At 37.3% G+C, this 26,015-nt stretch overlaps 1 protein-coding gene and 1 non-coding gene across 3 annotated transcripts in view; both read right to left on the bottom strand.

Annotated features, from left to right (window-relative positions):
- The window catches only part of Adk (adenosine kinase), a 391,595-nt gene that overhangs the window by 110,888 nt on the left and 254,692 nt on the right, over positions 1-26,015 (bottom strand). For both annotated transcript variants that reach the window (XM_034497484.2, XM_034497485.2), the window contains exon 7: positions 9,983-10,153. In XM_034497484.2, the coding sequence (XP_034353375.1) occupies positions 9,983-10,153 (171 nt within the window). The remainder of the gene's footprint in view (positions 1-9,982; positions 10,154-26,015) is intronic.
- Positions 15,446-15,552, bottom strand: LOC117706483 (U6 spliceosomal RNA). Its single transcript, XR_004606567.1, has one exon. It is a non-coding gene; the product is annotated as a U6 spliceosomal RNA (small nuclear RNA).

Raw genomic sequence — 26,015 nt, 5'->3', positions numbered from 1 at the left:
TCTAATGAATTCTATTTGATGGCAATGTTTTATAAGCAGTTTATAATAAAACAATTCAAACAACATCATAAGAGGAGCTAAGAGCGTAGCTTTGACAGAGCGCTTGCCTAGCATTCGAAAGGGTTTGCCTTTGATCTCCAGCATTGCAAAACCAAAAAACAAAAGAATCAGAAACAGACATTGCTGTTGAAGTCTGAAAATATATACAATTCATTAGGAGAGGAATTTGGAACTATCTACAAAACTGTGTAAGTACTGTTCCTTTGAGTCATTATTCCCACTTCTAGGAATTCACCCTGAAGAAGTACCTCTAATAATACAGAAATACAGACCAACAGTTATTTAGTGAAAGGCTTGTTTTTACTGTGAAATTCTGGGGCTGCCTTAAGAGCTCACATAGTGTGTTCATAGAACCATTTGGCTCTAAAAAACAAGAGATGTTGTGGAAGGATCAAGACATACTTGTTGAAAAAACAGCCATGTACAAAGCAGGCCTATATTCTATGAAACAAAGAGCTCTGTTTAAAGAAACACATGAATACAAGCCAGAAATAACTGAGATTTAGAAATATGTTTAGAGCTGGGGCCTAGTTGACAGAGGGCCTGCCCAATCGTATGAAGCTGTGGGGTCAATGCCCAGCACTATATAAAGTGGTGGGTATAGGCAGAAGGATCAAGGTTGTCTTCAGTTACAGGGTGAATTTGAGACCAGCTGGATTATGGGAGAACCAATCAATCAACACAAAGCAGGTTTGAACTTTGAGAAAATGTAGAAAAGGGAAGTGAGGGATGATGGTGTGATGCTTCTGATTAGACCTTCTGCATCCATAGGAACCACAGAAATGGTTTGTGCACTGAAAACTAAAGTAGTCAGGAATAAGAAAGAAACAATTTATGTAACCAAAACATTATTTTGACAATATATCCTAAGACTAATGTAAACAATGACAACAAAAACAACCAACTAAAACCAAGTGGGGTGCCTCTGACTCAAGGTTTCTTGCAAGGCTGCCACAAAAGTACATGCACCAGTCTGGTGGTCACCTCACACTTGAGGGAGCACTCATGAGGCTGACATGGACCTCAAGTCCTCATCTACAAATTGAAGACATTAATCCTTTGTCCTATGGGTCTCTCCATAGAACCACTCAGAGCAAGGCCCCCAGGAGAAACAGTGAGAGGGAGTGAACAGGTAGAACATATTAGAAAGACTTGGAGGAAAGAATTAGGAGCTAAGTGGCAGTCATACGAGATACTATGTTCTGTGCTAATCAAAATTTCATTTTCATTCAGAAAAGCTAAATGTGCCAAAATTCTATAAATCACTCTAAGTTTCAAACACTAAGGGGTTCCTATTTTCTTGGCTACACTCACTTATAGCAACCTCAGATTTGTCTGCATCATAGGCTCCCCACAGGAGTGCAGAGCTTTCTATGAACAGGCTTGGAAAGACAACTTCGGTCCATCATTAGATATAGCTCCATTCCTCATATTCAGGTTGAAAGTGGTTTGGTAAAAGGAAAAAAGTTTGTTCTACAGTTAGAATATGCATCTAGGTAATAGTATTTGAGTGCCTGCAAATTCTTGGATACCATATACCTTAAAGAATTACACTCAACAAAAAGACATATGAATAAAATACCCCTAAGTATAAAATATATATGGTTTGATGGAGTTTCTAAAACTTATTAATTATATCTTTACAAAAGACCGTCTGTGACTGAAGATGTGTGTGTGTGACTACATACACATCTGCTGCAGAGCTGGGGATGACCTGCCTGACGCTCTTTAGGAACGCTGCTCACCTTTTCTTTTTGAGACAGGCTATCTCATTCAACTCAGAACTGGCCAGTTAGGCAAGGTCCTGGGGATCAAACTCAGTCCGTGTGCTTACAAGGCCTTACTGACTGAGTTCCCTTCCCATTCTACTTAAACAAATTAGTGATGATTTAAGAAACTGTTTAAAAATTTAAAAGTTCAGCAGTGTAAAACAAACAAGCAAAAATCAATGAAGTCTTTGCCCACTCCCAGCATCACATAATACAAAATGGAGGAGAGGCTCACACATTCCTACTTGTTTTCATAAAAGGATGACTGAAGGCTGAGGCAGAATGACTGATATAAGCCCAAGGCTAGCCTGGGCTATCATGATGCCCTGTCTTAAAGCTATCATTTAGGTTCAGGAGATCAAATACCTAAATCCAATTTTACTTTTTTCAATATGTTCTGATGTCTCAGGTAATACTTGTGTGTTTGGTCATTCAGCTTCATTACTACCCAAAACTACTCACAACCTCTCAGTCACTGAACAACCACACCAGCAAGCAGCAGACTTTTCTCCACTGATTTCTAATTCATTTATTACTAAACCACTCAGAGAGCAACAAGAGAAAGGGATATATGAGATATATGAGAGAAACAGAGGGAGGAAAGCAGGGTGGGAAAGGAAGGGAGAGAGGGAGAGAGAAAAGGAAAAGGGAGCAAGGGGAACGAACAGTTAGGCACAGTGGTACCTGTAATACGAGCACTGTGGATGCTGAGGCTGGAATATCTCCATTTCAAGGCCAACTAGTGAAACCTGTCCTATGGAGTGAAACCCTGTCCTAACAACAGAAGCAGCACATGTTAAATGACTACATAGGCGAGAAAGTAATCTCAGCTTTCCTGCTCTATACTCTGTGAAGTCAAAAGCTTTAACCCAAGACTCCCTGTAAAGAAATGGGAATGCAGTAAAATCACCTGAGAAGTATTTGATGAAGCACAGCTATGGAATATCTTTATAAGATTAAGTCATTTGTCAGAGTCAAAATACTATGCACAAAAGGGGGAGGCTAATAAGCAATATGTTATTCTCAGTACATATGAAATAATTCAACAGAGCTCTTCTGGCCAATTTCAAGCTGTATCTTACTACCTTAAATATCTTAAAGTGCACTGTATGGGTGATGTGACGTGTCGCTGTGGAATTAAGTGGTGACTCTTGACAAAGTAGTCATTATCAGGAGATAATTGACCTTACTGGAGAGCGGAGCATCCTGAGGCAAAGTTGAGTGTACTTAATCCTGGCAGGTTAATTATCTAGTCATTAGGGAACCTTAAAAGGTATTACTCTTAAGAACCATTTTCAAAATGACTCTATTCAAAAACTTCTTAATTTAATAATAATGAAAAACAAGAACAATCCAATTCTTTAATCATGTACAGGTAGACAATGACTATATAAAGCAGCTAGCATGAGCTGGCATCAATAGATATAATTTATAATTACCTGCATGTAGAATGGCCTTTATTAAGCTGACTGCATGTGAGTTCAGTTGAAAAATGATGTTGGTAAAAGAAAATGTTTAAAATTTGAAGATGTTAAAAAATTAATTAAAAATATAATATTTAAAGAGTTTATATACTAGAGAGGAAGCAAAGCTACTGAGTCAACATGACCTATGAATTCAGGCATTTCATTTAAAAGTCGAAAATACAATGTAATAGGGTTAACCAAAGATTTTGTTTCTTTATTTAATCATTCATTTATTTATTTTCTTGCTTTTGTTCAAGGCAGGGTCTGAATCTATAGTCTAAGCTGGCCTTGAACTCTTGGCAATCCTTCTGCTTCAGCCTTATCAGCCATGAGGCTGTCTTACTAAACAATCATATCTGAGAAAAGAACATATTTCAGTGCATTTCTGAATTTCAGGGAAGGCTGTGGGACAGACAAGTGGTGGACTACTTGCTTAGAACACTAATGACTGTGTCTGAACCCTAGAAAAAGTGGGTTGGAAGTGTCTTAGGGGAGAAAGAGAAAGATTATTCAACTTTAGAAGACAATATACTTCTAAGATATGCTATAACATGGACAAACTGTGAAATAAGCCGAGGATGTCAGATAATTATCAAATGAAGCTAACTGTATGAGGTACTTAGGATTCGGAAACGTGTGATGATATGCAAAAAGCGACAACCAAGGCTGGGAAGATAGAATATGGGTGGAGCTATTATGTAATATGCACAGAGCTTCTGCTTGGGATGAAGGAAAAATTCTGCAAATGGACCGTGGGAAGGGGTGTGCAGCACTGCGGATACACTAATAGTGAACTGCATGCTGGAAAATTGTTGGAATGCTCAGCTTTTCTCCTTCCTGCCTTTTATGCTGTCTGTCTTTCTAGACAGGAATGTATAGCCCAGGCTGACCAGGAACTGCTGATTTTGCTTCTACCTGCCAAATACCCGGAGTACAGGCTTATGGGGCTGTAGCCAGGCCAGCATTCCACTAGCTGAGTTGTGTTTGGAGTTTCTATCAAGTATTTCTTACTACAATACAAAGAGAGTAAGTAAGACACTTCATAACACACTTTGTCTACATCAGAATACTGGATCAACGATGGTCCTATTTTTCTTAGATGTATCTAATTATTTTCAAACACTCATTATTCTTGCCTTTGAAACAGGAACTCATGCTGACTGGGTTGGCTTCAAACTTTTGATCCTCCTGCTTCTGCCTTCCAATTCCTAGACACACAAGCTCACCCCCTTCCTTCATTAGCTTATGAATTCTACTTTCAGTCTGAAGAGAAGAGTAACTACAAGATTCGAAACTCTTTCAAATGCAGGAACTTGTTCCCTATCATCGGTTTACCTAGTTTATAAATTTTTTTTTTTTGAGACAAGAGTTGCAATAAGTAACCCAGGCTGGTTTGAACTTTCTGTGAAGCCCTGGCTTATCTGAAACAAATCTGCCTTTTTCCATACAAGTACTGGGTTGCAGGCATGTGACATCACACACAGCTTCCTTTCTGCCACTTTTCGCTCGCAAACATTAGCTTTTCAGAACCCCCAAAGTTCCAACTCAGTTCCCTGGGTTCAGATATACTGTATGGATACTTGGCTTAATTCTTAAGGCTACAGCCTCAGTGGTTCTCAATCTATGGGTCGTGACCCCTTTGGGAGGTCAGAAGACTCTTTTCACAAGGGTCACCTAAGACCATTGGAAAACACAGATATTTACATTACATTGCATAACAACAGCAAAATTACAGTGATTAAGTATCAACAAAAATAATTTATGGTTGGGGTTACAACATTAGGAGCTGTATTAAAGGGTCACTGCATTAGGAAGGCAGAGAACCACTGAAAGTGGTACATTGAGACAATGGTGCAAGCATTCCAGGCTAGCATAGATCATATAGTCATCTTGCTTCTGCCTCAGAAGTGCTTCAGTCTGTAGTCAGGCACTGCTAGGCCTGACTTGCTAAAGCATTTCATTTTTAACTAAGACTACTAGAAAGTCATCAATGATAGTGTCCAAACCTTTACAGAAAAGTAAAGGGACAACCAGGTACAAATAAAAGCTAAGTGTGTTTGATAGAAGCTGATTATCATCATTCTTGAAAATCAAATATTAAGTAGATTGGGGAGGCTAGGAAGGGAAAAGAGGAAATAGAAAATAATCATGTAAACACACCCACACATAATATATTTCTTGTTAACTACATTTTACATTGCAGTGTATTTTTACAACAAAAATGTTTTCTTTCTTTAAGAACTGAAGATAATTTATCCTTATTACTAAAGAATTCAAGGAGAACAATGGTAGTATGTTCAAAAGCTAAAACATTAATCTACTTGCACATTGTAATCAACTACAATATCATCTTTATTATCTCTATTAAACTGCATCACCTTAGCTGATGTTTCTAGCCTATTAATCTTTAAAACATCCGATTTTGACTTCCAACTTACTTGGTATCATTAAGGTGTTGAAATATTTGACTTTGTCTTTTATGCAAATGTAGTTCCATCCAACCTCACATTAAAGCGCAGAGCAAACATTGAGTATTGCACCAGGTAGCTACTTATTTATCAGAAGTCCTTTAAGGACTGCTTCAGTAAAATACCAAACACATCGGATTACCCTGAAGGCATCTTATCCTATAGTCCATATCATGACAGATCTTACAAGGGTACTTGGCTTCTATTAGATATTGATTTAACTGTAACAGGCTTTACTACATGAATATTTGTTGAAATAAATGTAAAAGAACAGGATTCACAAACAAAAGAGAAGTTGTTCAACATGACATGTAGCCACGTAGCAGCTTACAGTTTTGTCTTCTAGGTATGAAAATATTATTTAATCATCTATGCTAAGACCTAACCCAATTAGAATCAATCTTTATAAAATTGTTAACTATGTGTAAGATAAACCTTACCATTTTAAGTGCTCAGTTCAGTGTTAAGCACATTCACAGTTGTGTGTAGCCATCACCACTGTTCATGCCTGCCCTGTGCCACTGGAATCCACTGTTCTATTGTCTGTGAATTTACTTAAACCCCCACCATGGTGTTGGGTTTGAATGTATGGAACTTCTGGTAGTAAACAGTCATTCTACTCTTAGCTGCACTTCCATGCCTATAGAGAAATCCAATGGTTGTTTGCTACATCTGGCTTTTTAAGCTTTACAGAATGTTTTAAAAATGTTCATAAAGCATATGTATGGAAGTGCCTTTTCTTTGATATTTAATAACATTCTATCTCTCTCTATATATATTAGAAAGTTTTCTCATTAAAAATTTGATTTGCAGCTGAGAGTAGTGGCCCATACCTTTAACCCCAGCACTCAGGAGGCAGAGGCAGGCAGATCTCTGTGAGTTCAAAGCCAGCCTGGTTTAAAGAGTGAGTTCCAGATCAGCAAGGATACAAAGAAATTGTTTAAAAAACCAAACCAAGCCAACCAAACAATCAACAACATCAACATAATCGCTTTGCCTAGACCACTGGCTATTGTGAGTAACAGTGAAATGCACTAGTGTGTAAGCCCTTGAGTCTTTGCTTTTAGTTATTGGACAGACTAAGAAGTGGAATTGCTGAGTTATGTTAATAATTCTATATGTTTAATTTTTTTTTATCAATTAACTAAACGATTTTCCAATACTAGTTTTATAATTTCACATTCCAGCCAGCAATACACAGGGACTCAGTTTCTCTACCAAGCTTATAGGTGTGAAGTCGTGTCTCATTTTAGGTCCCTCTGTGTTTCTCTAATGATCAGAGATGTTGACTATCTTTTCATGTGTTTACTGACCATCTGTAAAGTGGATATTTTTTCTGAGAATCATTTACTTAAGTTCTTTGACCACTGTGTGTGTGCAAATGTATAAATGTGTTTTAAGACAGTCTCCCTGTACACAGCCCATGCTGGCCTCAGTTTTTGATCCTCTGCTTCAACTTCCAGAGTGACAGGATGCATCCCCATGACCATAGTTTAAATTTGCTTGTCAGTTTTCTTGTTGTCATCGAGTTATATATCTGGACATTAATAACTATTCTTTTCTATTGTGTGGGTGCTGTTCTGCATTCTGGAGCTTATTCTTTGAAGCAAACATCCATTTTTTTTTTGGGGGGGGTCATTTAAAGTCTCTCTTTGTAGTCTAACCTAGCCTTAGACATGCTATCCTCCTGCATAGTGATTTGTTACAGGTGTGTTCGGTTCTTCTTGGCCATAAAAGTATTTAATTTTTGATTACTTCTAATTAACTCTTCATTTTTGACTGTTGCTTTGCTTTACACATTTTTTTTTTTTTAAAGTGAAGATGATTTTGAAATTATCAACATTATGTGGAAACATAAATGTTACTTTGGGGGACTATTCTTTTCTGTTTCCCTAAATCTCTTCTCTGCCAAGTTTTTAGCATTAAACGATTAATGCCTTTACATATAAATTTAGTCCTTTAAAATTTGCATTATTTATTTGACTATCCATTGCATGTATACACCAGGCTTCACATGTGGAGATCAGAGGACAACTCTTGGCAGTAGTCAGTTCTTTCCTTCTGCTTTGTTGAGTTTGGGTATTACACTCAGGTAACCAGCTTTGGTGCCTATGGAACCATTTTTCTAGCTCTTTTCTCCCCTACCCCAACTCATGTATTTACAATTTGGATGTCTACTAAAGAGTTGTTTGTGTCATCTGCAATTTTTTTCAAAGGCTACACTCTCATTGCCTTCCTAACTAAGGTTATCTGTGTCTATCAAGTTCCACTTTCAAATTTGGTAGCATTCACTTTTCTCTCCTAAAGTCCCACTCTGGAATCTCACCTATCTTTTAAGCATTTCTCTAGTTGTCTTCCGAGTCTAGAGTACTTACTTATGTGCTACCTAATCTTCTTCAGCCATACAGGGTGAATGTCAATTTCCCAATAGTAATTCTTAGAATGCTATCCTGGTGACACATTCCCCTTATCTAGAGGGCTAAAATAGCACATCTCCTACTCATGTCATTGACCTTTTAGGAAACAACATGAGGGCCAAAGGCTTGGTTCAGTGGTTAAGAGCACTTGTACTTTTCTAGAAGACCTAAATTCAGTTCCCAGCACCCACACGGCACCTCACAACTTTCTGTAACTCCAGTCCCAGGGGATCCAACTTCCTCTTCTGGTCTCCACAGGCACATATGATGCAAATGCACGCAAAATACTCATACACATAAAAATAAAAGATGAATAATAAATTAAAAAAACAATTGTATTAAAAACAAAACAAAATCCCCAGCCATGTAAGGAAAAGGCAGATTTTATTCAAGAAGAGTCTAGCAGCTACGTATACATCTTCAAGCTTTTCACACTACTTCTTGCCATTGTCTTAATGTCCCCCACAGGCTCATTTGCTCTGATGTTTGGTCCCTTTGGTTGAGTTGTTTTGGGAATTTCCTGAGCCTGTAGGAGGTAAGACTGAACTGGAAGAGCTGGACCCTGAGGTTTGTAATGTCATGCCACTTCCCATTCTGTTTCCTAATTTGGTGAGATGGCATCTTGCTCACCTACCCTCATTGCCTTGAGCTCTGCCTCCCTGCCATGACAGACTTGATCTACTGGCAGCTAAAATCTATCTTCCCCGTCTTAAGCTGTTTGTTGTCTGGTACCTGCTTGCAGAATAAGAAAAGTAACAAATGTAATTAATGTGTGAAGAAGGTGGTGTTTCCTGTCGATGGCAATAGCCTTTATATATTTCCATGGTTCATATTTTTTCTACAGGATAAATCCTGTTAGTCTTCACTCAGGTGAAATCTCAAATCACTTCCAGGTCAGTTTGTAAGTTTCTTTAAGCAGACTGTATATTTCTTACTGACATATGAAATCAATTAATATATTTAAATATTAGGACCAGAAAATTAGACTCAGAAAGGATTTTCAGGGTAATCAATGTAACAGAAAACTTCCAACATTCATAAAAGTTCCCTGATATGGCTAATATCACATGAAGGCTCAGTCAAAACTTCGTCTATTCTATTTCATAGATTTTTAAAGTTTCCCTTGATTTTTAATGGGAGAAAAATACATTGCTGTTTAAATAAGAAGCTGTAATACTTCAAGTAAAATTCTATTGTAACATTTTCAACTATGATATACAAACAGTTCCAAAATGATCTCAGTAGTAAATAAAATGCAGATTTTTAATATCAATATTTACTCATAATTTATGAACCTTAAATAGATTCAGACAGAAGATTTTAAAAGTCAGAAAAGATTTTTTTTTGTTTTTGTTTAAGTTTTGGGTGGTCATAGTTGTAAGTCATATATGCATTTGCAGAGGTGAAAAAATGTAGAGCAAGATGGGTGAATTTTACTATATATAATTTAATCCCAATGATTGAATCTTTAAAAAATATTTTTTACTAAGAAGTTATTCTTTAGGAAATATGAAAAATACAGTGCTAGAGAAATTTACATTGAGTGAATTTTGAACAATTATTAAGGATGCTTAGCAAAATTTATTTATTTTGTATTTATATTATCCCTAAAATTGTATTTATGCATTCCTAAACAAACAGAGTCCCAGAACAGACAAACTATATTTAGTTTAGTTTTGTTTTTTGGAGATAGGATCTCAGCTCATAGAGGACTGCCTGCCTTTGCCTCCTGGATACTAGGATTAATGTAGTGAACTACTACACCTTAGATTATTTTGTTTTGATTTTCTAAGGCAACTCACCGTCTCATTTCCAAAGAGGATGTCAACATAGGGCATGACATCCATCAAGGCATCCTTGAAGAACTGGCTAATGAACGGTGCGGACAGGTTCAAAGTGAAGATCCTGTTGTTCTCAGCAGCGTAGCGAGCCACTTTCAATACCGACTCTGGGGAGACCGTGAGAAAGAAGCCCTGGACAAAGAAAAAAGAAGATGAAATTAGTAGGGTCACTTCTGCAGAGTTAGTTTTAGTGAGAATAAGAGGAACTGTGTGTATGTTTAGGAATGCCTAAATAAAACGTTAAATTTGGGGTAAGTATGCTTGATAATTGCACAAGATTCACTCAAATACCAATGCCTGTACAAATTTAATTTTAAAATCCATGCCAGAAATGGCTGTATTTAACTAGAAAAACATTTTTCATATGAACAATATATATTTGATAATTCTATTACTGCAAAGAAACATATTTCATATTAGATTTTATATATGCACTACCAAGAACACTTGGAACCTATAAAACAAAAATACTCAAAAGAAAGTACATTCAAATTTGAGAAATACAAATGGAGGTAAATGGAATTCTAGTTTCTTATAATCATCATCATCTTTTCAGTGATTTAGACATAATATTTATAAAATGAATAGTTTATTTATTACCTTAAAAATATCTTAACTAAATTATTTGATTTTATTTTCTTGTCTTGAGAAAGTGTCCCTTATAACCAATGATGGCCTGGCGAGTTTTAGAATTCTGGAGATTACAGGTGTGTGTCACAGTGTCTGAATTTTTTAATACATATTTTTAGTTAGAATTTTTAAATAATAAGAAAATAATCCAGGGATATAACCTAAAATTAGTTTCATGCCAGGAAAGCCATATTTGAAAATACTATTTATTTACATTTCTTATGATAAACATTTCTTCTTAGCATATATTAATGCTTTCTAGATGGAGACATCGGGACATATAGGCAGATGTGAAGGAAGGTGGTTAGGAAGGAACAGAGGAGACAAGTCTAGGCACAGACTGTGAGGCTGTGTTACTGCAGAGTGGGGAGAAGGCATCTGATTAGAGACAAAGGCAAGAAAGCCACACTGGACAGCAACAGTCTATCAACAACTAACAACACCCTGTCTTTGGCTGTGTAAGAGAAAGCCACACGGGAGTTCTAAGTATGAAACCTAGAGACTGTTTAAGATGTAGAAGCCAAAGAGTAGACTTCAAAGGTAATGTTTAAATAGTTTTTTAAAAATATGGTTTTATTGTTGAATAGAAAAGTCCAGAATAAGACTAGAGTCACATTGTAAATAGAGCATCTATTCAACATTTCCATGAAAACGTTTGAATCATGAGAAGTATGTTAGAAGAAGGTTGTGGCTCTGATTATTAAGGGAAGGAATATGGACCAATAAGAGAACAGATGAAAGCAAGACAGAAAAGGAGAGAAAGGTGGAAGGCAAGCAAGGAGAAATATGGCAGAGAAATCTGACAGGGGATTCAAAGAAGATGCTAATGTGTTCACGGTTATGGTGAGGGAGAAATGGAGGCACAGCACAGACACACGATGTGATGACTAGATAAAGGCACTTGCTGTGAGAGTAAACTATAGAGGGGTTGAAGAACTGGGGAAAGAATGAGGGTAACAAATATCAATCAAACCCAGAGATAATAAATGACTGTTGATACAACCATCTGAAATCTACTGATTAGTTCTGGTGTAGCAGGCACTGGACTAACACCTTTCAATTTTGTGACTATTATGAAACGCATGTCATGCATATTTTCATCACTCTCATTTTGTAAATAATTCTGAAATCAAAACAGAGGAACTTGATTTTGATGAAAGAGGGAATGAGAGGACGATTCTTTTCCAGGGATTGGTCTGTTTGACACAGGGTCTGTCATGCAGGTCAGGCTGGTTTTGGAGTCCAGATCCTATACTCTTCTCCCCCAAGTGCTGGGTAACAGGCACAAAGCACCCAGGTCTAGCTTTAGAGGACAGATATTAAGCATATATTTTGACCATTCCTTCTTTACAAAGAAAGCCAGTGAAGAAACAGAAGGAAAGAACCAATGGAGGACAATCAGAGCGAAGAACCAGGGAAGGTGCTTGTTTTAAACTAGGCAGAAAGAAAAGAAAATAATGACAACATGTACGAAATGCCTTTAAAGGACTGTGCAAATCCCAGGCACGCTCTTGCACACCTGTACTTCCAGCACTTGGTAGACCAATCCTGGAAGATTGCAGAGTTCAAAGCCAGCCTAGGCAATATAAGGGAGACCCTGTTTACCTCAAGAAACAAACTAATTACCTGTCCCAACAAACAAACTAAAGTTACAAAGTGTTATGAAGTATCAACTTGTAATTGAAAGGCTAGTCACTTACATTATAGGATAAAGAACTTTGAAGAAAGAAAGAAAGAAAGAAAAATAGAACCTTTCCCCAATTAATTTCATAAGTCAGGTTGATCACAACATTCTAAAAGGATAAATTTTGTGGTAGCAGTCACTTGTATTAGGATCTATTTGTGTTATTAGGATCTATATATGCCACCCTTATGCATTCAGAAAAATTAAGAGAGACTTTTTAAGCTGCAACTGTGTTGGGGCTCAGGACACTGTACACCAAGATATGGTACCCTGGAAATAGGAGAAAAGTACTTCTGTGTGAGAGTTACCATTTCACATGGAAGGAGGCTTCAAGAGCCTTATTCTAGAGATCTGTCCCGTCCTGGAGATCAGGAAGAAGCTGGAAAGAAAAGGTCTACTCAATGCTATTTCCTCACCTGTCATTTGTTACCATTAGATATTACATCCTATCTTCTTTGCCTAATCTTGATTCTGTAAAAGATTATTTCTTCAGAATTTTACACAAAATAGTTTTCCCAACGCTGTGAGACATAATTCTAAACACTCCTATGTCCCCTTGAAAGTCTGCCAAATAGATATGTAGTGCTGTTATCTTGTGTCATATGAGTGTTAGCCATGATCCTTGCAATGGCCAGCACAGATGATGTTTCCTACTATAATAAAATGTTTTTTCATTTAGAAACTCCATGCCACTAACCACGATTCTTAACCATGATTCAATTATTCTAAAAGGTAATGTTTGAAACACTGCTTAAAACTATTACCAGCGTTTTTCTTTACACACATGCCACTTGAGAAGCACCAGCACCCCAGCTTCGGTCCTTGCTCTTTCAGTTGCTAAGCAAATTAAATGAAGCACTTTATAAGTATCTGTCTCTGTAGTAGTATATATATACTTGCTTTTTCAGTCTTTCATTTAATGAGAAGAGTTTTAAAGCTTCCCTCTCATTTTTCTCCAAACTGTTACAGCATGAAATAGAAACCCCCCAGAGCTAGAATTCTGCCAGCCGTGGATCAAGTACAGACAGCCATAGAATGGTCTACATAAATAGTAACCTGGTCAAATAATTAGGCTTCTCAGCAACTTCAGACTGAAAATTTGATCTGTGCTCAAATACATATGATTGTAATTTAAGTCACAGAACAGTATGCCTCTAGAGCCTAAATTTGGCCTGATTCCAAATTTATGTGTGTTATATGTGCTTTACTTTAAAATATAACATAATAGTATTGTAATATGGATAGTATATATTTGATTTTTGTGAATCTTATAAATAGGCAAAGAACATTAGCTTCTACATAAGTAGTACACGTACAACCTAATTATATTTTAAAATAATCTCTTACTTTGTAAAGTAAATATTCACAATTTAAACAAGTTGAGATCTGTGCTGTAAGATGGCAAAGATTGTTAAAATGTATGCCAACCATAACTTTTCTTCCCAGATTTATAACCTTTGCTAAGGCACATACTCCAGCCTACCTCATGACCCAGAGTCAAACATTACTGCTACAAAAAAGAATCATTCTCTTCATATCAGGTTTGTAATAAAAGTAAGTCAGAAGTCTATATGTGTGTGCTTTAAAAAAACACTCTATATATCCAGCAAAGTCTTGGGATTTTGTAGTTAGGGATGTTAGTTTACACAGTTAGCTTTGTATGTCTCTCCTTGTAAACAACTCAAAAGATAGTTTATTTATTTACAGATGGAAAAATGCTTATCAGAATTAAAAACACAGGGGGATATCTTCATTCATTACAAACAAAAAACGAGGAAGATCAGTATAAAAGACCACTTCAGCAAAGCTTGACTTACTGCCTGGAAATCTTAACTATTCTAAAGGATTTCTCAGGGTGTTTTAAACATAGTTTTTTTTGTTTGTTTGTTTGTTTTTGTTTTTAAAGAAATATACAAAGACAAAGGAAAGCGATGTTTTTTTCCTTCCTCAATATTTACTTCATTCAATTCAGAGTCATTATTTAGTATTCTTTTTAAGTGTCTTTATCTAAGAATGTAAGCTCTGGAATGACATCTATTAACAGTTATTTGAGGTATGAAACTTATATGTGTGTCTGCACAGACACCTATGTAAGTATAAGTTTTTATTGATTCAAAAGAAAATAGAACAGTGGGAGTATTGGTGCATCCCTGCAATACCAGCATTCAATAGGCTCAAGCAGGGGCCTCCACACAAATCTGCTATTGTGTTCACAGAAGCTTCAAGGTCAGCCTGGGCTAAACAAGACCTTGCTAGAAACAAAACATAGAAGTAACAATGACTAACTAAATAGACACACTAAGACAAACTGGGGTGGGAAGGGAGACCTTTGCCTGTGTTATCATAAGATACTCTGATCAGGGTATCCTAAGAGGGCAGAAGCAAACGATGTCATATCATTTATAATACTGAGACTTGTTTGTGTCTACCTAGTCCTAAAGCAAATACATACAGGCATTAAAAATCATGCAGTGGTAGTTGAGTGGCTCAGCATCCTTCTGCAGTTCACATATAAAGATCAAGTAAACACTCAGTTTTGCTGAATTTTAAGAACTTGTAGTTTATCCCCACCACCAGACACATTATGAATTCTAGTTTGATTAGAAGTTTTTTTTTTTTTTTTAAAATATATAAAGACTTTATAACAAAAGAAAACTAAATATCATACTTGTGAAGTATGAAATTATTTCTAAGGCCAGGACAAAAATGTGATTAAAAAATATTAAAATCCTTGTTCACTCAAACAGAAAACTGGGAAAAGTGACAAAGGGTAAATCAATACATCAAACTCTGTAAAGAACCAGAAAAATAGCTGAACAGGATATTCTAGTGTGAGTCTGAGGTCATCCTAGGCTATATCCAGGCCAGTCTGACTCATCTCAAGTAAAAGAAATTCCTAGTAAAGTCCTATGCAGACAAAGGCTCTTTTCTTTTCCTTTTTTTTTTATTGGATATTTTATTTACATTTCAGATGCCATCCCCTTTCCCCAATTCCCCTCCCTAGAAAACCCCTATCCCATGCCCCCTTTTCCTTTTTGCTTTTATACAATTTTTAAAAAATGTTAATCAAAGGCTTTATAAGTTTGGTAATGCTCAATCAGAAGTGTAACAAAAATATGAAATGCTTCATGAATTTGCGTGTTATCCTTGCGTAGGGGCCATGCTAATCTTCTCTGTATCTTTCCAGTTTTAGTATATGTGCTGCCAAAGCGAGCACCAAAGGCTCTTTTCTAACAATCAAAGAAATGTTTAAGATGGTGAAAGATGGAGCTGAGATCAAGCTCAAGGCCTAACACATCTAGACCAGCGTTCTATCAGTGAGCAGCAGTCCTAGCCTGAAGCAAACACAAACAAAACTACTGAAGAGAGCAACTGACAGTCTTAGGAATAATCCGGAAAAACACACACAGGAAATACTCAACAAACACATACTCTTGATTCAATTATTCTTCTGACAACTTGCTTATGTGTTGGATTTGAAATACCTCCCCATAGACTCATGACTTTGGACATGTCATTTCCTCCTGGAGGTGCTATTACATGTTAGACATAGGCCTGCCTGGCAGAGAGGTCAGCAAGGACAGGCATTTGAAAGGTACACCTACTATATTCTGGCCCGTGCTTTCATCTTGTGGGTTTCTGAGTAGTCAAAACAAACCAGGCCAAAACCAACCAACCAAACAAACAAACAACCCCCCCAAACAAAAACAAACCTAAGAAACCAAAAACAAACCCAAAGCAAACCCAAAGCAAAAACCTAAAAAACAGACCACCTTTAACTGGGTAATTTTAAGGTAAAATAAAATAAATTATTATCCTGCCTTTTAAAACTGTTTGACTGTTGCTATTTATATTTAAATTACATATATAGTTTATAACATCTCTAGAGAAAAGGGCTGTTATAGGGAATAATTTGTAGACATTACAGAAGATGAAAACTAAGTAGGAAAGGGAACATTGTTATGGTTTATACTTGTTTAATAAAACACAGGACAAAAGCAGTATAAGTACTGTTAGTGTGATAGAAACTGTATTAGATCAATGGTAACATAAAAAAAAAAAAGCTGGCAATCGTGGCTCATGCCATTAATTTCAGCAGTTGGGAGGCAGAGGTAGGAAGATCTCTGTGCATTCGAGGCCAGCTTGGTCTACAGAGTAAGTTCCAGGGCAAGCAGTGCTATACAGTAAAATAAAACCCTGTATTAAAAAACAAAACAAAACAAAACAAAAGATGAGAGGGGAGAAAGAGAAGAAATGATAAAGCCTGGGTATGCCAATTTATATGTTGCAACTAATTTATTTTAAAAATTAGTGACATGGTTAACCATGCTTGAGATAAAGATAGTTAAAAATAGAATTAGTTTGTTCTACTAAAACGAATATCTACACAATCAGAAGATATTTATAAGTACTGAGAATATTAATTCAATAAGCAAGAGTAAGTACAGATAAATGTCTGAGGATTAACTGTATATTTCTTCTTGCATAAGGCTTAAAAAGGAACAAGCTAAATGTGCAATTAGTGACTTTAGTAAATATAAATCACTATTTACAGAAACAGAAGGGAACGAGAAAAAAATGTATACTTAAAAAAAGAAAAGAAAAAAGAACAACAGAGTCCCAGGAAGCCTAGACTAGCGCTATGGAGGGAAGAAGGCGGAGTGCCAGATGCCTGTCTCAAGATGTACCACTGTTGTCTGTTTTAAAGAATATAATTAGCCTGTTTTCAATGCTGTAACTAAGGTGCCATAGTAACATCAGTTGGAGAACAGGGTTGTGAGAGTGAATAAATTAAAGTCAAAAATAACCAACCCAACACTCAGATAACATGTTTTTCTCCTCTTAGTGGCTTCGACATGTTTTGTGAATCTCCCAGAGAGTAAAATACATTTCCTTTTAGGAGTGGGAGAGATCAAATATAAATTATGACAACCTATAGTTCATTGCTGCTGTAAGGGCAACACTGGCTTTGACAACCATTAAGATAATGCATAAACCATTTGCAGTTACAACACTGTGATATGCAGTACTTCATATGAATGGCAGCAGCTGAACTGCTAAAAGAAGTAACTACGAGAAACACACCAGTGAAGGCTGCAAGGTTTGCCACAGCAGTCGGAATGTGATGGTCACAGGAACAGAAGGGAACCATTCCCCTCCTTATTTCTGCCTCTGCAGACCATAAACAGCATGAACACAACTACCCATTTCTCAAATATCTAAATCTTTACAAGGATTAAAATACCGGCAACTTTAAGTGGACCATACTTACCACCAATGAAGAAGCCAGTTTTCTTTGATCACATGTTTAAGTTCCTCAAATATAAACACATAAACACTCAAATAACCAAAACAAAGGCATAAAGCAAGAGGCAGAAAGGTGTTGTCAAAGGAATATGGATTTTAGGAGGGCAACATATGTGAATATTTAAGTTCATTTTGCTGGCAGAGGGAATACAGAGGATCTTAGAAGTCTGTTTGAGGGGGAAATATAAGGAAACTATACACCAAACTGAAACACACCTTGGAACACTATGTATAATGTAAACACACTAAAAACAGGCCACACAGTCTGGGAAGATGGCTCAGCACCTAAGAGCACTCGCAGTGGACACGAGCTCAGTTCCCAGCACCAACACTGAGCTTGCATCCACTTGTCTGTAAGGTTAGCTCCATGGGATCGAATGACTCGCCTCCACAGGTGCCTGAACTTATGTGCACACATCAAACATACAAATACTCTTAAAATTTTTTATATAAGAAAATCAACAATAATCCAACAGCTTTCAAAAGTTAGTGTTAGGGATCAGGAATGGTATGGAGAAATAATATAAATGGAGCTGTAACCAGGTCAAGTGACTGCAGCCCAGTGAGACTGCAGGAGATAGATTAACTCCATTTCCTGTGATTGAAACTAAGGACTCCAGCTTTCCTTCCCTCCCTCCCTTCCTTCTCTTTCACTGGTCTTGAATTTGTGGGTGGAAGTAACTCCTAGAACTCCTAGTATGCTTACTTTTAAGTTTTGCCAATCTGTCCCTTACTAACCGTGGGCTTTGGGCAGTTTAACATCTCAAGACCTTATTGTTCTCATCTTTGGGCTGGGAATAATAAGACTTCAAAGAATTAAATCAGAACACAATACAGTGCAATACATCAGACGACGAATTTAAGCATATTTACACTGTATTAATATCTTACCATAGAAATACCAAGTATTAAAAACTGCCCCTCCCTTAGGAATGACAAGTTCTTTTTACAGCCGTCAGTTAAAATGCTAAACAAAAATGTGCTCTTTAGCTGAGCCCCTTTGAAATATAAATACATAAAACAAACCCCATCATTCCCGTTCCAAAAGCTTGCCATGCCTCTTCTCTCTCCTTGATTTAATCATCCCATGTCCTGCTGACAGATTAATCACCCTAATCATTCTTCTTTTCCTAGTAAATTAGATCCAAATGCCTCACACCCCAGCACTCAAACTCTCCACAACAGCGCTCCCTCCAACTTACTTAGCCAACCAGCTGCAACCTCCATGTTTCCACAGCATATGTCCATACTTCAATCACACAAAATGATCTGTCTCCCCCAAAAATAAATCTTCAGCGTCTTTATACTGCTCCATTTGAAATGTCCATTACTTGACCTCCTAGAATTGGACTGCTACCTCCAGGTCTTCAGCTTTCCTTCACCCCACAAAGAGATCTACTTATTGTCCTTTGAACTTCCCAAATGGGCAATATGAGCTGAATATGACTATACGTACTTAATAACATATGGGTCTAAACATCTGTCTCACCATCTTTAAAGGGGGAGCACATCCATTTTGCTTCCTGGAGCACAGAGCACAGTGCAAGTGAGGTTTAGGTTTTTTTTTTTTTTTTTTTTTTTTTTTTTTTTTTTTTTTTTTTTTTTTTTTTTTTTTTTGTGAGACTTTAAATGAATTCCTTTGTCACTGAAGTGCTATTTTGAAAACAATGAAAATTAAAGACTGCTGTATTTTTACATACTTATGGAAGAGTGTATCCATTTTAGAGTTAGGCAATTCCTTCTAGTTCGTAGGATCTGAAATTTCCTCAGTTCACAGAACCTTTACAGTTTGTTATTTTTTCATGGTATCCTAGCAAACGCCTGACAGTTCTGTTTTGTAGCAAGTAGGTCCAAACAACTTAACGAGTACCATCTTAACAATTTGATGCATGTTTGAGAAAAAAAATTACATATAAATTGAAGGAAAATCACTGAAGTCACCACTACTTGGAAATGTAAACTTGCAGAGCCTTGCATAACCCTTCCAGCCTCTCATTCCAACCAAACACTGCTTTTCTCCTTTCTGAAGTGACTTTCAGAAAGTAGTACCTTCTAAAGGAATCACATTAATCATTCCCTAATTATGACATCATCCCAGAGGAATTTAGGTCAATCTGATGTTGAAACTGATGGAAAAAAAAAAAATCCTGGAGCAATCTTGGGAGTTTTCTTTGGGATGCCTTGTGCATAGTTTGGGCACTTAAAAGTTACTCGAAGAAAATTAATGTAAACTATTTTTACTTGAGAAAGCTGAAGCCATTCATGGCCATAGTTCAGAGCATTTAGGAAAAAGAAATAATTTTCAATGTATGAAGCCACACAAGTAAACTGGTACATTTGGTGGCATTCTGCAGAGCAGCATGAGGGCATTCTATGAAGAGATGGCCCTGAGAAGCAGACAGCAGGCATGTGCCAACACCTGCTTGTGCTGACGGAAGCCTTCAGCAAAGTGGACACTTGACAACAGTCTTAATTATTTACCTTATAGATTACTGCAATTTTTCTCTACTAACTAAAATGTTCCACACAAACTTTTTACTACTTACCTGAAATGCAAAATTGATAACCAAACATTAGGCATCCTTCTACTTTCCAATATAATCTACATTCATCCATACTGATTAACTCAGAATCAGCACTATGGGCTCCTAGCTAACCCATGAACAAAACCTGGGCTGCTAACACCCTCTCATGTGTTGGCGATACTGTATTTATACATACTACAGTCTGTTCTTGCAAAGGGCTCAATAAATATTTAGCTTTGCAAGCTTTATGATTCCTGTTAAAACTATTTGCCTGTTAGTAAAAGGTAACAATCTACAATACTTAAAATAACCAGTATGCTTGAGACAGAATAAAAGTTTATTCACAATAACAGAGTCACTCTTGTTGAAGACAACTTAGATTACAATTATGTTGAGAAACTTCTTTTTTTTTTTAAATTGGATATTTTATTTATTTACATTTCAGATGCCATCCCCTTTCCTCATTTCCCCTCCCTAGAAACCTCCTATCTCATCCTACCTCCTCCTTTTGCTTTTATACAATTTTAATTATATGCAAGTATTAAGGTCAGTTCTAGGCTGAGGAACTAGGAATACAATAGATGCAAATAGTCAAGGAACAAGCAAGACAATAAATACAAACAGTCAAAAAACAAGCAAGGCAATAAACAAAATTCCATTAACACTTCCATGATCACTGTTTCTAAGGGCTTATCAGGATGACCAAAATATCTGAGCCAAATTCCCTGTCCTAGCCCAAAGTCATTTTCATGTCTGAAGCCTACTTCCTTGTCTTTGGCCAATGTCACATTCCTGCCAAGCAGCCCATTTCCTTGTCCTTGGCCCATGGCAGCTTCTTGCCAAGCAGCCCCAAAGGCTCTCCGCCTCTCCCCCTTTTTTATTTCATAAACAAGCTTTTTAGGTCGTTCTGCCAAGGAATGCCTTCTTTACCCGTCATGGAATATGCATTATCAAAAGCAATGCACTTCCATCTTAGGTTGGTAAGGCTCTGTGCAAAATCTTACCCATGCTTGGCTTGCCAGCCTATTAACTTAATAACTCTGTCTGGGGTCCATTTTCAGGTTCAAGCCATGTACTTTGGCTGCCAACATACTGATGTTGTTAAAGATGGGCAGGAATAAAAGTATTCCCAGGACAAAAAGGGCACACCTTTCTCTTTATAGTAAAGAACATTAAAAAATTGAAAATTAAGGGCTGTAGAGACGGCTCAGGTGATAAGAGTCCTTGTTTCCCTCACAGAGAGCTCACAAGGGTTCACTTCCTAGCACTCACACTGCAGCAAACAATCATCTGTAACTCAGTTCCACAGGACATGAAACATGTTTCTGGCCTCTGTAGTCACTGCATGTATGTGGTACAAAGACATACACACAGGAAAAATGCTCACATATAAAATAAAAATAGACAATTTTAAAAACTCATATATTTTTGAATGACTTATTTCATTTCATTTTCACTGGTATTTTGTCTGCATGCATATATGTGTGTGTGTGAGGGTGTCAGAAATGCTGAAACTGGAGTTACAGACAGGTGTGAGCTACCATGTAGGTGGTGGGAATTGAACCCAGGTCCTCTGAAAGAGCAGCCAGTGCTCTTAACCACTGAACCACCTGAAATAAACTGAGAGGGAGGCAGAGAGAGAATTTTACATTTTCCAACATCTTATTTTGAAGTGAGAACAATAAGCTAGCACTAAATCTACACAGTTCCTTACAATTGAGTGTAACACTTTACTCCAAAGGGTAACTTGTCTTTTTTTCCTCTCTTCAGTCTGTGGTGCTAGCTAGACAATGGACACTTTGCCTACTGAGTGACATCTGCTGTACACAGTTCCTTACAATTGAGTGTTTTATTTCCAAAGGGTAACTTGTCTTTTTTTCCTCTCTTCAGTCTGTGGTGCTAGCTAGACAATGGACACTTTGCCTACTGAGTGACATCTCCTGTACTTAATCTGATTGTGTTGTTGCTATCTGCCACCTCAGTCTTCTACTTGATTCAATGCTTAACTTTATTTAAAACAGACCTTTTGAATGAATATGATAATGCAAGTTTATAATCCAGGCATATGGGAGGTGGAAGGAAGATCAGAAGTTCAAGGCCCTCCTCAGCTTACACAGGAAGTCTGAGGGTAGCGTAGCCAGAATTAGACTTGGTCTCAAACAAAAGCAAAACCAAAACAACTTTAAAGTAGACCCTCCAGAGCTTCACACAGAGGGCAGGGCCCTTTACTCTCTACTTATCCACTCAGAGTGGGCTTTTCCATACTTGGGTCAGAAAAACTGTCAAGAAACAAACAGAGGCCGGTATAGTCACTTATGCCTGTAATCCAAATATTCAGGAAGCTAAGACAGAAAGATCAGGGCAAATTTGAAGCTAGTCTGGGTTATAGGATAACACCCTGTGTGAGGAAAACAAAAAGAGACATTTAGTTAAAAAAGAAAAACAAAATACCAAGAGCCAGACATAGTGGACAAAGCTTTTGTAACCCCAGCATTCAGGAGGATGGAGAAGAAAACCATAGGCCTAAGAGTGATGTAGGCTGAACTGTGTGATGCTACGCCAAATGAAAGAATCAACCCTGAGGTATAAACTTAGGTTTCACAAACCTGGTCCATGTGGACTAGATTTAAATATAGAGTGCCAATGCTTGAGGGATAACACACCTGTAGAGCGACTGCTAACACATATAAGGCCCTAGCTTTAATCTGCACCTCCAGTACTCCTTCCCCACAGCCTTTGGTTGCCAAGGTGTTACACTTTTAGTTCCAGCTCTGGCTTATTTTATGGCAAATTACTGCACTAAACACCTTTTATGCTTGCCAAGTAGGCTGTGCTGGTGACCAGCCACAGAACCCCAGGGAACCTTCTGTCTCTCCCTCCCCAGGGCTGGCCTAATGAGGTTGTTGTCACCACATTCAACTCTTTTATGTGGGTTCTGGGGCTTACACTCAGGCTCTCAGGCTTGGACAGTAAGAACTTACCAATGAAGCGGTCTCCATATCCTTGTCTTTATTTAAAAGTAAAACTTGCAGCAATATAGTCCCCTAAATTTTGTCTTTAGTTTTTAAAAATATATAATATTTGGTCAAGGTGGTTCAAGTCTGTAATTCTAGCACTCTGGAGGCAGAGACAGTGAACTAATGCAAATTCAATTCTGGTCTAAATAGCAGCTTGTAGGCCAGCTGAGTTCTATAGCAATACCCTGTCTCAAACAAAACAAGCAAATAAAAAAGACCCAACACATAATAAAACAGAAAGTGACCTAGTTCCTATCCCTCAAAGCCTACAGGCTAGAGATATTAATACTCAAATTCTGGTCTGCTAGCTACTTTACACAAGAAATATATTCAATCTTCATAAACATCAGTTTTTTTTTTTTTTTTTTTTTTTTTTTAAAGGCAGGAGACTGGACTAGAGAACCCCCGAAACTTCCATTTCAAATTTTCTTAAGTTTAGTTCAGTTTTAAATGCAATTAGGTCTTTATGAGATGCAGGTAAATGTTGTGTAAGTAATTCATGCAATATAACCTCATTTCCACAATGCTATATAATCATCATTCATTTCCCCATTCTTAAAATGCTATTCCTAAGGGGCTGAGAGTGCTCATTGGTGGAGCACTTGCCTAATATGCACAACTGAGAGTGCTCATTGGTGGAGCACTTGCCTAACATGCACAACTGAGCGTGCTCTGGTGGAGCACTTGCCTAGCATATACAACTTAGCACCGTAAAAACAAACAAACAAAACCATAATAAAACAAGAACAAACATCCTCACTTCAACAACCACTCTTTTCTCCTTTCTGCTTCAATGGATGTAGTTATTCTGGATGTTTCAATAAATGGCCCGAAATAAGATGCTCTGGGTCTGGCTTCTTTTACTTAAACAATGAGTCAGAGGTTCATTCACAATATAACATATATCAGGACTTTCTTTGCCCTCCCCCCATACAAACACTGTGCTATTGTATGACTATATCATAATGTGTTTCTGCTTATGAACATTTACACTGTTTCCACAGCTGATTTTTTAAAAAAATCTCATTTTTAGAACCAATAAATAATATACAAGTTGCGCTTTTTGAGAAAGCTTAGGGCCAGGCAGTAGTGGCGCACGTCTTTAATCCCAGCACTTAGGAGGCAGAGACAGGCAGATTTCTGAGTCTGAGGCCAGCCTGGTCTCTGTTGCAAAAAACACAAAAAAAAAAAAAAAAAAAAAAAAAAAAAAAAAAAAAAAAAAAAAAGCAAATATTGAGAAAGGTTAGGGATTCTGAAGAGGGAATCCATAAAGGTACAAATCTCAATGAGCCAGAAGTGAAACTAGTTTTAAGTTTGGTTCATAGAATATTGAAATTGAAAATTTGAAATTTTAGTAGAAAATACAAAATTAGGAAATTCTACATGTGATGAGAAAGTATAAGAAACTCTTTAAGTAACGGAGGCTGTCAAGGTCACTTATAGCTGTAATCCAAATACTCAGGAGGCTGAGACAGGAGGATTAGGACAAATTTGAAGCTAGCCTGGGCTCTAGGGTAAGACCCAGTCTTAGAAAGCAAAAGAAGACGTGAACAGAGAACACAATGTCCTTAACCGCAGAGAAATGACTATTTCATTGAGGTGATAAGTAGTTTTACTTCCTAAAACATAAAATAATGACTTATCCCGAGTTATGACTCTACAGGTTTTAAAAAATATTTAGTGTGTGCATGCCCACTTGACTGACACACGTTGTCATCTCTGGTCTAGTAGTCCTGCGTTCTATAAGAAAGCAGGCTGAGCAAGCCATGTTGAGCAAGCCAGTGAGCAGCTAAACAGCACCCTCCATGGCCTCTGCATCGGCTCCTGTCAAAGCTCTGCTTGAGCTCCTGCCCTGACTTTTTCCAACGATAGACTATGATCAGGAAGTGTAAGCCGTTTCCTCCTCAACTTACTTTGGGTCATGGTGTTTTTGCTGCAGCAATAGAAACCCTGACTAAGACAGTATGCATATGCGTGAGCTCACATCTGTCACAGTGGGCTTATGGAGGTCAGAGGACAACCTGTGGTAGTTAGGCCTCAGCTTCTACTATGGGGTCAGGCTGAGCTCAGGTTGCCAGGCTCAGTGGCAAATGCCCTTTATCAGTGAGTGGTCTTGCTTGCTGGCCCCATGGTTGTTTAGAATCTAAGCTTAAAAATGGCAAAAATTCTGGATAACTGCCTTGGCTCTTTGAAGTTTGTCTTTTCTTTCTTTCTTTTTTTTTTTCAATGAAAGTATCACGTTATAAATGGAAAATGACTAACCCAAAAGCTATTGTTTTACCATTGTGAGTGACCAGAGTTTTTACTTTTGGTAAAAGGCAGATTTTATATCACTTTCAGGAACATAGGAAAGAACAAGACTGTCAGTAAATGTACTTACTTTGACCCTGACATTTTCCTCTTAGGTACTGCCAGAATGTCATAAAGAGAAGGTGTTCTTGGACGTGAGTACTCTTTCTACTGCTGACTGTGGCTGCATTAGTCTCAGCCCACTCACGACAGTAGCACAGAAAGCCAGCACACTCAGCTCTTGACATTTGACAGGAAACCTACCAAACCAGCTTTCCACTTCACGACACTGAAAGTTTTGTAGGCCAATTAAATATTTTTCAGAAAATGTATTACCTAGATATAGACACTGCTAAATTATAAGATTTGATGTCATTTTAAAAATGAGCTATGTGGCCAAATGAAATTTAAACTTGTATGGCAGCACACAGAAGCCTGCATTTCCACTAGGTGGTTTTTTTTTTTTTTACAGAAAACAAATGGTTAAAAAAAAGGTTCAAACAAATCTGTCCATTCTCCATTGCCAAGACATAATAATCTTC

Source organism: Arvicanthis niloticus, chromosome 3 (genome assembly GCF_011762505.2).
Source record: "Arvicanthis niloticus isolate mArvNil1 chromosome 3, mArvNil1.pat.X, whole genome shotgun sequence".
In the NCBI taxonomy this organism is placed as follows: Eukaryota; Metazoa; Chordata; class Mammalia; order Rodentia; family Muridae; genus Arvicanthis; species Arvicanthis niloticus.
Note: the sequence above shows the minus strand (reverse complement) of the source record. Positions and strands in the feature narration are given on the sequence as shown.